The 13559-nt window shown below is 43.0% G+C and overlaps 1 protein-coding gene across 14 annotated transcripts in view; it reads right to left on the bottom strand.

Annotated features, from left to right (window-relative positions):
• The window catches only part of TSNARE1 (t-SNARE domain containing 1), a 684473-nt gene that overhangs the window by 402859 nt on the left and 268055 nt on the right, over nucleotides 1-13559 (bottom strand). For all 14 annotated transcript variants that reach the window (XM_037891908.2, XM_037891914.2, XM_037891916.2 and 11 more), the window contains one exon: nucleotides 7651-7728. In XM_037891908.2, the coding sequence (XP_037747836.1) occupies nucleotides 7651-7728 (78 nt within the window). The remainder of the gene's footprint in view (nucleotides 1-7650; nucleotides 7729-13559) is intronic.

The following is a 13559-nucleotide window of genomic DNA, read 5'->3' as shown; positions in this document are numbered from 1 at the left end:
ATCCAAGCCACTTCATCATTCTGTGGCTTAGTTTTGCTATCAGTAAGGCAGGAGTAATATTTCTCTCTCTCGTAGGATTAATTCATTGATTTGTAACATACCTTGACAGTGAAAACTGCTACATAAGCAATAAGAATTACCCTTTTCAGGAGCCTGGGGGGTGTGACGAACTGTATTGCCACCCTGAGATACGGGGGATGGTCAATTTTTTTTCCATCACAACTGGTTTTTAATGGAAAACTGGGCTTTTGACTAAAGATTTTGGTTTTTCATGAGACGTGTCCGCTCTTCCATGGGAAATTCCAGCTTTTCATCAAAAAGCGGAACACCTAAAAATCAAGGTTTTTGGTTCAATACCAACAGTTTCAATTCCAAAAAGCCGCCCAAGGGAGTTGTAGTTCCCAGGTTTTCTGACCCCATCTTCCCAATGAGCTAGCTATGCACCATGGCTGCTCAGCAAGAAGGGGGACTGTTCTGCATCATGGAAAATGTAGTCCAGACAAAGCCCAGCAGCCCATAAAGGAGAATGGGAGCACAAGGCACGTGAACTACAACTCCCATGAGGCACCACGGAGGCATTTCCTAATCAATTTTCTTTCTTTCTTTCTTTTTTTTTTTTTTGGTTTTGAGTCAAAAGTCTTGGTTGAATTTTTTCAAGTTTAGATTTTTCACTAAAAATCAACAAAAATATGTATTTTCAATTTCAACATAATTTTCTATGAAAAAATTCTGACCAGCTCTAACTGGAAATGGAGAGAAAGAAGAAAGCTTGCACATGAAAGGAGGGGGAATATTAGTTGCATTCTCCATGAAATCTCTGCCAGCTGGCTGGAAAGACCCAAGAATAGAACAAAGCCTGCTTGGTCCTTGTTATGTTTCCCAAAACCCAAACAACCAATAAAGCCTTTTAATTTAATTAGCATGGTTTTAATTACAGGAGGAGAAAGAGTATCAACAAAACAGTGAAGTGAGAGGGTCCTTGTTTACAAACTTCATCCATCCACCCCACTTCATTCTTTGATTGAATCTCCCACCGACACCAGCTACTTCTAATGACAAGTCTGCTGAGCTCTGCATCCAGAACGTTACTGTTCCTAAAGGCACAGTAAACATTCACTGTCATCACAGTTCGTAAAGCTCAACATACCCAAGTCCCTGAAACACAGTTCAGAAATTCCCATGAATTCATGCTGCAATATGACCCTTTTAAAGTTGCCACGGTCAATGTGATCTTGAGTCATCCATATAAGTGCCAGGCACAGGCTGGAACAGCTGTAATAATTAATGCAGCCAAATTTCAGAAATGAGTCATATATTGGAGAGGTGAAGACGTGAACTTCAGTAGGGGTCTCAGCCAGTTGTCCCTTTTTTGCCCTCTCTCCCCGCCTTTTACCTCCCATGTATTTTTCCATCTTGCACACTAGGGATGAGATATTCAAAACAACCCAGGGGATTTGGATGCCTGATGCAGTCTGTGATGAAGTGACTCACCAGCCAGTGTGCTATCTTGTACCTGGGTGAGGCACTATTCTTTTGGGTTATTTTCTCTCTGTAACCCCATCAACCAACCATTCAGATTTTGTGGTGGTTTCCTTTGTCTTGTGACTTGGCCCTCCAGCCAGGTCACATTTTGTCTCACATCTTTTTTGGTTAATCAGACTTCAACTCAACAATAGTCCCAAAACAGGTCATCAGCCTTGGTCTAGGCCCAGCAGTCCTTCTGGCTCTTGTGTTTGGGATCTTTACACTAGTTTCTTCAGTGAGGTTGTAGGGAAACCCATTCCCTCACTCTATCCTGTGTTCGAGCCCAGAGACCTGCAACAAGCAGTTAAGGTCTGTCTCATTGGATCTTTTGATTCTTCCCTGGGCTAATTCCTACTCTGACCTGCCTTCTCAGGGGCCTCGCATTGCTGGCAGGGTCCCAGGTCCCATTATGCCAAAGGAAAGAGAACTATTCTAACAGAGATAAAGACTGGCACCAGCCCTTCTGTCCCACAGTTTCCACAAGGGTCCATCAGTCATCTATACTACTACTCCAGATCCACAGGAAATCTAAGGCACCTTGGCTCTCTGTTGTGCTCCACTCTGGGAGCTGAGAATGAGAGGTCTATCCATCGCCCAGGACTGGGGCCTTCAGAATTGAGTTTCTCTCTTTTAATGCTCCTCCTCCAAGTCTGGCGTGCTTCACAGGAACAGTGGGGTGCGGCAGTCTGAGTCCAGATCTGCTCTTTAACCCCTTCCTGTGTAGTGAGGGGTTTGTGTACCCCCAAGTCATCCTTTGATTTGACTGTAAACCAGGGTCACCTCCCCACCTTCACTTATCTCCTTTGGGCTTCCCTAGGTTGAAATTAAAAGGTGCTCAATAGTAACAGGATCACCTGGGTATCTTGGCCAACACTTCCTCTTCTCTACAAAACAGGATCTAGTATCCACAGCGGTGTATGGACAATTTGATAACACAAACAGCTGCCACCTTTGCTATACATTCACCTCAGTGCCAGCATCTCACTCAATGCTTTCTAAAGCACCTGGAGATGCAATAATATGAGAGCCCCGAAGTCGTTACACTTTAGCTAATAATTATTTTTTGTAGGATATACAGAGTGGTCCAAAGGATAAATTGAGAGTTTTCACTAATGTCCGTTAGCTTCTCTAACAGCAGAGTTTAACCTTTCTAGAGGTCTCCCACGTACGATAATTTCCTCCTGGGTTTTTTATATCCACATTCTTAACAAATCAATCTAAAGTGCAATCTATATATCGCCCATTTCCAAGATGAAACATGACAGCTTCTAAAAATATTTCAAGGCCAATTAGACCTTCAGAGAAGAACTCAATGCAGCAGCAACACACAGTATGGTACTTGCCATAAGGAACTCGTCAGATAACAGAATGAGTCAAGGCGGCCTACGCATTCTCAAATGTACTCAATTGATGAGAATGTATTAGGGTTATGTATATCATTCAAGTAGGGAAGAAGTAGTTCATCATGATGATATGTTTTTGACTTCTGCAGAGAAAACCACGGCAATTCAGAGCGAAGGCTACCCCCTTAATGTCTTCGGACTGCCAAACGAGGGAGATCTATGGAAGACAGGCTGATCTGATCTTCTATGGGTTCTGTGTAATAGCAGCATAGATCTGATATTTTGTATTTTAGAGCAAAGAAGTTTGTTTGAGACAAGTAATATGTCAACACCAGTTGCAGAGCCACGGAAAGGCCAATTTTGGACCCAATACAGTGGTGTTGCTTTTAAAATGTCACAGGCTCTTTGCTCAGTGCAAGAGCATTTGGGCTGGGTGACCCAGAAGTCATTTCTAGCTTTAGCATCAGCAGTGTAGCTGAGGATAAATGTGGGTAAATGGAGTTTACCCACTTCTCATTTTGGGGAACATGAAGTTTAATCTTTTACCACTACACCACTGATCAGTATATGTGATATTTAAACACAGTGGGGCAGATCCCCAGTGAGTGTAACTGACGTCACAGGAACTGCACTGATTTGTGTAAATTGAGGATCTGACTCAGAATATCCATATATTCTCTTGGAAGCTTTAAAAGCAATTGGTCCCAAAATGGCAACCAAAATTTTAGAGCACCTCGGGGACAATACAGAAGCCTTTGCTCAGCCCCTCGGATCAAAGAAATGGGATGCACACTGCACCAACCTGTCATGTGACATCATTAATAAGCAAGTAGCAGGAATCTGAGATAGAAGATCCCTATTAGAGCATTCTGATGCTCCAACCGGCCAGTGCAGGATTGCTCCCTCCAGTGCATTCTTTAGTGATTAGTCCTTCAGACATGATCTACTGAACCAATTCCCTTTATTGGTGGTGTTTATTTTCTTTATTTATAAGGCATTTACTAGGTGGCAGCTAAGTGCTGCTCAATAAAAAAAAAAAAAAAAGAACACAAACCCCTTCTTAAAAAAGATACTTCAAAAGTCCCCAATCAGCTAAATGTAATCCACAACCTTGGAATTAAAAAAAAAAATCTGGCCTAAACACAAAAGCCGATAGCTATCAGGCAAACCTCCCTACCCACAAAAGGGACAGTTCCTAAACATCAAAAGGAATGAGGAAAGTAGACACAAAAACACAAAGAAGGGGCCCAAAACATGGCTTCAAAAATGTAGGCCACCGAGACAAGCCAAACGCTTACTCTCGTACTACATATTTCTTAGACACCTAGCATCATGATTTCTAAGCAATGAGATAGCAAACTAGCAGAACATAAATTGCATCATCGCCACTGGCTACAGCTATGATTCAAAATCCTCTAACTCTACAGGAGCGAGTGAAGCAATAGGGAAACAGTGTTGCCTTGTGGATAAAACACTGGGCTGGCATTAAGAAGACCTGGCTATTCGTGGCTCTGTCACTAGCCTGCTGGGTAACCTTGGGCAAGTCACGTCCCTGCTCTGTGCCTCAGTTTCCCCATCTGTAAAGTGATACTGACCTCCTTTGTAAATCACTTTGAAATCTATGGATGAAAAGCACTATATGTTATTCTAATAGGTTGAGTGCCACTAATTTTTCCACAGATCCCCTTCCAGCTTTTTGTTGCATCATTTTACCTAATTTTGCTGTTTCACCAACCTCATGCCAGGACGTTTTCCCCTTGCTGGTCACACCAATCTTTGTAACAGCCTGCCTTCCCCAGGGTTGTGAGTGCCAGTGCATAATCTCAGTAAGAGCAGCTGATCACAGAAGGCAAAAATAACTGCAACAACATCAGTGACCAGTACAGCATCAAGAAGCTATTTTATAGTTATCTCCTCATTCCAAAGGATACCCAAGTGCTTTAAAAGCATTATAAATTCATAGATTTTAGGGCCAGAATGAACTATTCCAATGATCCAGCCCATCCTCCTGCGTAACACAGGCCATAGAATTTCATCTTGCAGTTCCTGACCATCACTTGCAGTTGAACAAGAGCTACATTTTACAGAGACATCAAATCTTGATTTAAAGACTCCAAGTGATGCCGAATCCATCATGCCTCTCAGCAAGCTGTTCTAATGCTTGGTCACCCTCATTTTTAAAGTTTGATTTGGTCTAGCTTCAACTTCCAATAACTAGATCTTGTTCTGCTTTTGTCTGCTAGATTAATGAGCCGTGTACTATCCGATATCTTCTCCCCTCGTAGGTATTTGTAAACCGTGATCAAGTCACCTCTTGAATTTCTCAGTAAGCTAAATAAATAGAGGCTTTTTGTATCTTTCCAGTCCTCAATTCTTGAGGCTCTCCTCTGAACCCTTTCCAGTTTTACACCATGTTTCATAAAGTATTGGCACCATTATTCCAGTAGAGGAATAAAGAAATCACTTCAGACAGCACTGAAATGCAGACACTTGTGATGGAGAACACAACATCACACAACAACAGTTCAGAACAAGAAGTGAAGAGTACTATAAATACTTGAAAGTTCAGGCAGAATTCAGTGGTTAGATACAAAATGAAATCGGACCAGGATATTTATGATAAATCCTGATCTCTTTTGAGAAGTGTCACAGATTCTGAAATGACCGTAAGCAGCCAGAAACTGAGGTCTATATTCAATCTGCAAGACTAACCCTAGCACCATGCTGGGTCATGGTATCGTTTGGAGGAATTTCACCCCCTTCTGCAGCACTTGGCTTTTTCCTGGAAGTACGTCCTCTGAAGCAGCAAGAGTCCCATTGCCACCACAAAGCATCTCAAAGGTTAGCAGGGAATCCATTCTTTCTTATTGCTATTCAACTCACCCCCACATATATCACAAATGCTTTGTCTACACTACAGATGCTTTCCTGCTATAGCTATACTGGCAGAGACCCTGAGTGTAGACATAACATTCGCTGTGCCGACAGAAGCACTCTTCTGTTGGCATACTTGAATCTACACCAGAGAAATTACCAGCCTAGTTATGTTGGCCAGGGCCTGTGGCTTTTTCACACCCCTGACTGGCACCGCTATGCCAACAAAACTTTGTAGTGTAGAACTGGCCAAAGGGAAATTGCTGAAATTTCTATTCTATAGCAGGGACTCCCTTAACTTTGAGACACCAGAAGCCGCAATGACTGCATGACAGGGTTGCTTGTGATGATTGGGGAGCAGGGCTTGACAGCCCAGGGTGTCACTTTCAGTTTATATCTTATGTTCCTAACGCTCAGGCTTCAGGGTTACAACAGGCCACTGGCAGGGGTCAGGAAGGGATGTCCCTCCCCCTGCAATGTATTCTGGGAGGTTGTTGTATCTCCTTCCTCTGAAGCATTAGGGATGGCCACAGGTGGTGATAGGACACTGGACGGGGTCGCACTGAGCATTCTCTCTTTCTCAAGTGCTTGGCTGGCTGGTTCTTGCTCCTGTGCCCAGGGTCTAACTGATCGCCATATGTGGGGTTAGGAAGGAATTTTCCTCCAGATCAGATTGGCAGTGACATTGAGCGGGGGTTCACCTTCCTCTGCGGCGAGTGGGTCAATTGCCAGGATTATCTGGGTCTCTCTCTCTCAGTCATTGTCCTTCCACTGCAGGGTCCTCATACACTGGTGCTCCTCAGACTCACCTATAGCCCTTGGTCTCTGCTGTGGCACATAATAGACTGATCTCCTGTGGGTCTTATTTCCTTTGTTGTTGGATTTTGTGCGTGGATGCTGGTGCCCTGGGATACACAGAAGGTCAGACTAGATGATCTACTGGTCTCTTCTGGCCCTGATCTTTATGACACACTAATTTGCATAACTCTATAATCAGGATAAACTCATTGATCCTCTGTGTTATTAATGAAATTGACTCTTTTTTATTTTTTCGGTGACAGGTTCAGCATCATGCAAGTTTTACAGATGGGGAAGCTGAGACTCAGAGAGATTAAAGCCTTGCCTGAGGTCACACAGCAGGTCTGTAGAAGAGGCAGAATTGAATTCTAGAAGTCTTGACTCCTAGTTATAGTGACTTGATCCTATTCCTTACCTACCTCAGTTCTTATGATGTGTCAGTCACTGCAGGCACAGGGGAGAGAAACCAGGAATTCTGACTCCCAGGCCCTCTCTCTAATCATTAGAAAGCACTTCCCTCTGTCATTCACTATCTTACAGCTGAATCTTACAAGGTGCTGCAACCTCACCTCCTATTACCTTCAAGGAGTGTTGAAGGTCCTGGGCACCTCTCAAGAGGCACTCAGCACCCTGACCTACTGGGGCCTTAGGAAGCAGTATCCTAAACAGACACATGAGGAATTACCAGGAACAGCATTCCCATTTGATACGGAAGGAAGAATAAAGGAAATAGTAGCTGTTTTGCAAGCTAATATGACAGGCTCTGAACTTTGCAACATTGCAACACTTCAAAGAAGCAGTGTAGCTTGTTCCACCTTTCTGCCTTCCAATTCCTTATTGTAACAGATGACATAATTAAAAATAGAAAAGGATGCCATCTCAGTAAGGATGGGAATATCTCTCTGCCTATTTAATGCAACATATGGGAGAATATTTTTACATCTTATAAAGAAAAGTGTATTGTACGTGTGCTGGAGCTCATGAGGCCCAGCAGCAAAAATGCATTAATATCTGCTCCCCGACAAGAGGGCTTGCTGAACGCGGTATACATGCTTACAAGTCATCAGCAGGACTGCATACAATTGACTAGGAAGCCTTTCATTATACGCACCATTGGAGTTAATTCGGAAGATGTTGGCTGAAGTTTCTTGAAACAATTCCTGGAGTTCGTTGGGATCGATCTGGGTGGCTGCAACAAGACAAGGAGGAGAGAGCATGTTAATACATCTGGCCAGCGTATCGCCGTGCCTTGCTTAGCAAGAGACTAACATCAGAGCAGAGCCTCTGAACCAGCATGCACCAAAGAGAGGGACATTTATCATAGCTTTGTCCCTATACTTTGTTGTGGTGGTTGTACATATTTAACAAACACACAGTTAACTCTGAAAGTTAATGGGCTGAAAGTGAAACACTGGTTCTAACAATTATAGGCCCAAATACAACCTCATTGAGGTAAAGGGGAATCCCTCCACTGACATCAACAGGCTATGGAGCGGAGACAGAGCATTTACAGGGGCAGGTTTTTATAGGCTGCCTTTCTTTATGTGCCCACAATTTGCAGGCACAATCAACCGTAGTGCAGTTTTCACCCACAATTATTTTGGAGGCAAGTGATTCTATTTAGGCACCTAGGCTAATAGTTTCCGAGCTGCCTAAGGCATCTGGATGCACACATTCCCATACAAATGAATAGGAATAGGACATCCAACTCCAATGGAGGCTCTGAAAATCTCACCTCCGATTCCCTGATTGTAGCCACATGTCAGAGAGTTGCACATGCAACACTGTGATTATTTAAATATTTGTATAAGACCCTTTTACAATCATTGCCCCATTGTGCTAGGTGCTGTACAAATACACATTAAAACTAGCCTCCCACCCTGATGCATTTATTATTTAATCTGAGACACGACACAACCATGTGCACCCACCAGACTAGTTGAGGCTAGGCTGAAAACTCAGATCCTCAATCATCAAAGCAGTCTTTAAACATAACTCACCCACAACGTTCCTGTCAAGAAGTCAGGCAGGTGTAAGAAAGTAAGAATCCAGCTTGACCCTGAACAAGGGAGCATTTGAAGGCGCGGCAATTAGCAAGGACTTCTTTTAGAGAGGTTTCAGAGTAACAGCCGTGTTAGTCTGTATTCGCAAAAAGAAAAGGAGTACTTGTGGCACCTTAGAGACTAACCAATTTATTTGAGCACAAGCTTTCGTGAGCTGTAGCTCACGAAAGCTTATGCTCAAATAAATTGGTTAGTCTCTAAGGTGCCACAAGTACTCCTTTTCTTTTTTCTTTTAGAGAGAGAGTGAGCATATTCGATAGGCAACCAATGAGAAATGAACACAATGCCTTCCTTACAACGTCTCTTTGCAGAGTTGGATTACAGTTTAACAGGCCTCTTTGTGTATACATACATGGGCTCACACCCACACCCCTAAAAAAGAGATAGGGTGTATGAAGGCCAAATGTGGTGCTGAACCTCTAATTCACGCTCCCCCCTAAAAAAAACACTGACCTCCCCGGGCAAACCCTTCCCCATCTCCTGGCCCCAATAGACTCTCCATCCCAGTCTCCCCAGGTGGGATTTTCATCTTCCTTCTGCTCCCGATTCCTTGTGCCTGCCTCCATATGCAGCAACCAGATAGCCAGCTGGCAGCAATCAGCTGTGCTGTAGTCCCTGGTGACCTCCACCTCGCTTACTGGTCTGCCTGAATCCCTTCTGTTAGCACCCAGTTATGAAAGAACATGCCTATATCTGTCCCTGAGCAGAAGGTGGCACCAGCTGGTATGAACCAGAGTTTTCCCATTTCCCACCTTTAAATTTATATGAATATCCCTATCCCATCAATGTCCTCACAGCCTCAATAGCAGAAAAGGAGGGGTAGGAGCAAGTTTGAACAGGCATCCCCATGATTTACTTTAGCTGGCATTTCACTAAGAGGTACATGGTTAATTTTTTAATTCCTTCCTCATAATTCAATTCCTTCAACTTTTCCCTTATATTTTCATTCTAACTTGCAAAAGCCAGGAATTACGGAACAGAAGTAATCAGGTCGTGCTTAACTCTCTCCCCAGAAATTTAATTCATTCACAGCCTGATCCAGTTCCCATTAAGTCAATGGCAAAAAATTTAATAGTGCATTATTAGCCCTTTAGTTCTTTGCTGAGGGCATCAGAACTGTGGGTGACATTACAATACGGTCCCTGATTCAGGAAGGTCCCTGCACAGGGCTACTCGTGTACTTATAGTTAGGTACACGATTAAGTTCGTTACTGAATCGGGACCCAAGCAAACTGAGACGTACTCAGACAGGCGTGACTGGTAAAAGACAGCTTAGTCCCCAAAGTGAAAACGCCGACAACCCACAACTGGAACAGCCCTCACTGAAACACAGTTAGTATTCCATTAAATTCCCCAAACAGCATGGACCAGAGTGGTTCATGGGCTTCTGTAGAGGGACCATCCTGCAGGAGTAAAATCAACCAGCAGGAGTTTACAATGATCCATTTAAATGCTGAATCACCCTGAAAGCGGGATTTAGGATGATTCCATCAGATGTGGGAGCAACATATGCCTGCATATTGGAGATCATGAAATGCAAGAGGGAAGAAACACTTTTGTAGATACCTTACTGATCGATGCAATGTTCTGAAAGTTAAGACCAGAGGAAGAGCATAAGGATTGCCCAGCGGTTAGGACGCTGACTTGGGAGACCTGGGTTTGATTCCCTGCTCTGCTACATACTCCCTGTGTGACCTTTGGCAAGTCACTTTTCCACCTGTAAAATGAGGATAATAGCACTGCCCTGACTCACAGGGGTGAGTTATGAGGATAAATATATTAAAGATTGTAAGGTGCTCAAACACTATGATAATGGGGCCAGAAACATAGTTAGATTAGTTATAATAGGACTAACAAGACACACATGCTGAACCCTCAGATATACAATGGAGAAAGGGAACCACCTCTAAACAAAACATCTTCAACATCAGCTAGAAAGCTGCCACAAATTTAATAAGGAGTACAATGTATTGTGAAGTGCTGATCTGTTAAACAGGCTGGAACCTGGTTGATATTTCTTGACCCCATCTGCAGCCCCACATTTCCTACTGTAATACAACGGCAATTTCATTGTTTATTTTTGAGGTTGTGCTATTTTAGCTTTAAACCTCAGATGCAGTTTAGAGTTTACACATGTGGAGAAGCGATTCTCACCCTGTGACTGTTCAGGAGGGCTGCAACGGCGAGAGTAACAAGTACAAGTTCCCTATTGAAAAAAGCAATTTCAAAAGAACACATCCACATTGCCAAGTGAAGTGGAGATGCCACAGCTCAGATACTTACTGACACCATAAAAAGAAAGGGAGGGGGAGAACATGAAAGACAGTTGTGGCTAATAAAAATTATATGCTTCAGACTTCATAAAGCACAGTGTTAAAATATTACGATTAGCCGAGATGAACTATGGGGTTGCCAATATGCAGTAAATATTTTGCATGCCGTGATGCTAATACAGTTCAGTGCCACGAATGAGGAAAGGTGAATTGTAATTATAGCTGAGATATTAAAGGCAGCATGGAGGTTTCGGTACAAGTGTTGCAGAAACACATGTGCAAATCAATTCTCCTCCACTTTAGTCTCCAATTATTTTTTTTTTCCTTTTCCATTCACTTGTTTGCATCATCCCCTTGGAAGGCATCAAGAAAAATAAACAACTTCCATTGCTACCACTTTTTGCGTCTCACATTTGGAGAACAGCATTTCAATTATTTCTATTTTCTCAACTTTCTAAAGTAGAAGCAGCCAACATGGGTGCTTGTGATTTTTGTTCCATGGTTTCGAACAAACCTCAGAACGTTTCCCCACCAAACTGCACATGCCATCACATGTGTGCGTATGAACCAGGTGTTTCAGCACCCAGCTACCCAATATGAGTGAGCAAAATGTGTCTGCGTGCAATTTTATGGAAACATAGTCCCCTGAAAATGTGATCCGAAGCATTTGTAAAGCCCTGAAAATAGTGAGTGCTTAATAGTTCACTTTGCTGCAGATGGTGGAATGTAAGTCCTAGTTTCAATTGATCACACCAAAATGGTAGGAGGGGTTCTTTTTAAAGTATTTGTAATTGTTTATTTGTATTAAAATCACACTTCTGGGACCCAAATGAGATCAGTGTCCCATTGTGCTAACACTCTTCATACACGCAGTGAGAGACAGACCGTGCCCCAGAAAGCTTACAATCAAAACAGACAAGACAGAGACTGGAAAGAGATACAGGTGAATGGACTAGAGTGAGGTCAAACAACAGGGCAGTGGCAGGGCTGAGAACAGAAACAAAGTCACATGAGTTCCATTCCAGAGTCGCTGCCATTTGATCTCACTGCCTTATTTTCCCCGTCTTAATAAGGAGATGAAATGTATTTACATTTAAGAACTGGATGATGTTCCATGTGAGGTTTTCAAGAGAAACCAAGAGCCTTTAAATATATTAAAAAAACAAACACTACAGCACAGCAGGTTTTATATATGGAACGAACAGGGCACTTTTCAGGTAGATCAAATGCCAGGCCCTGTGCAGATCTCATCGTCCAAATACATTAACTAACTAATCCTATATGAGGGAGAAAAATATTATGATTATGTAGACAAGGACTGGTGGAGTGATTTGCCACAGAGGGAGTCAGAGTCAGAGCTTGGAAGGAGCAATAACTCAGGAGTTCACAGCTCTCATTCTCATATTTACCAACGTTTGGTCTGTTTCACCCCATGTATTTCACCCGTGGTAGAAGTGATTCCTAGATCTACAGCTTGCAATGCACACTGGGATCCTTCAGGCTGACAGGCGCTGTGTAAATCAGTCATTAGCTCCAGCTGTTATTGACATCAACTGTGGGAGGGAAACAGAAGTCTGGGGGTCTTGGAAACTTCTTTCGGTTCATCTTGAAAACAAGTCAGATCTGGAGCCAAAGCAGGCTTATGTCTTGTCTTTTCTGATCTGTATTGTAAAGAACATCAAACCGGATCCAGTGCAGGTCAAAGACCACAAAAATTGGTGCAGACATCTACAGGAACTTCCCTATTACTAATTAAAATTGCCAGGGTAGCTAATGTTAATCATTCAGGCCTATCAATTATTTCACACTAATTTACAGTTGCTAGTGGCTTTTCTGCAGTCTGGTGTAATCAGCTGCCTTCATGAACTAATTTTTGTACCAAACCTGAAAGATCTAGAAGGTTGGAGAGAAAGAGACTGATAATTATAGTCACTGGTACGAAGAAAGGGAGAGGGACAATTGTTAAATCTCTCTACCCAGGATACTTATGTGGCCCTCATTGCTATAGTATCTGAGCCACTCACAATGTCTTTATCCTCACAATACCTCTCTGAAGCATGGCTATTATCCCCATTTTACAGACGGGACCCACAGAGACATGTCCACTTTTGCGCATGTGGGTGACTAAAGTTTAGGCATCTAAAATCATATTGATGTTTTGAAGTTATCCGTGTCGGTATGAGATCAGCATGTATGTGAAAGGCAGCTGGCTCAAAATGAACGTGGGCAAGACGAATGATGCCAGAAAGCGGGGAAAAAACATCTGCAAGATTTAGCTACCATCGTTGCAGCATCCTGTGTTGAAGGGGGATGCCTGCGGTTATCTTAGTTCATAGCCACAGGATCTATATGAACTGCCTGAACACTCAAATAGCCACAGCGTCCAGAAACAACTTCTTCCATCTTCAGCCTGTAAGGAATCAGTGCCCTAAACTGCTGGACAACGAACTGGCCATTGTGATTCACATCATCAGGACAAACTGGCTGAATTAGTGCAACTCACATTACTAACACGACTGAACACACCGATATTAAAAAGGCTTCAGTTTTCTGGAGCACTGGAGACCAGAGGTTATCTGGAATGGCTCTTGCTCCCCCACTGCCCCCAACATTCTGCTCACTACCCTGGCTTCCCACACTACCCTGGCTTCCCACAGAACACAAGGTTTCAATTTTCATCTTTA

This window comes from Chelonia mydas, chromosome 2, assembly GCF_015237465.2.
Source record: "Chelonia mydas isolate rCheMyd1 chromosome 2, rCheMyd1.pri.v2, whole genome shotgun sequence".
NCBI lineage: Eukaryota > Metazoa > Chordata > Testudines > Cheloniidae > Chelonia > Chelonia mydas.
Note: the sequence above shows the minus strand (reverse complement) of the source record. Positions and strands in the feature narration are given on the sequence as shown.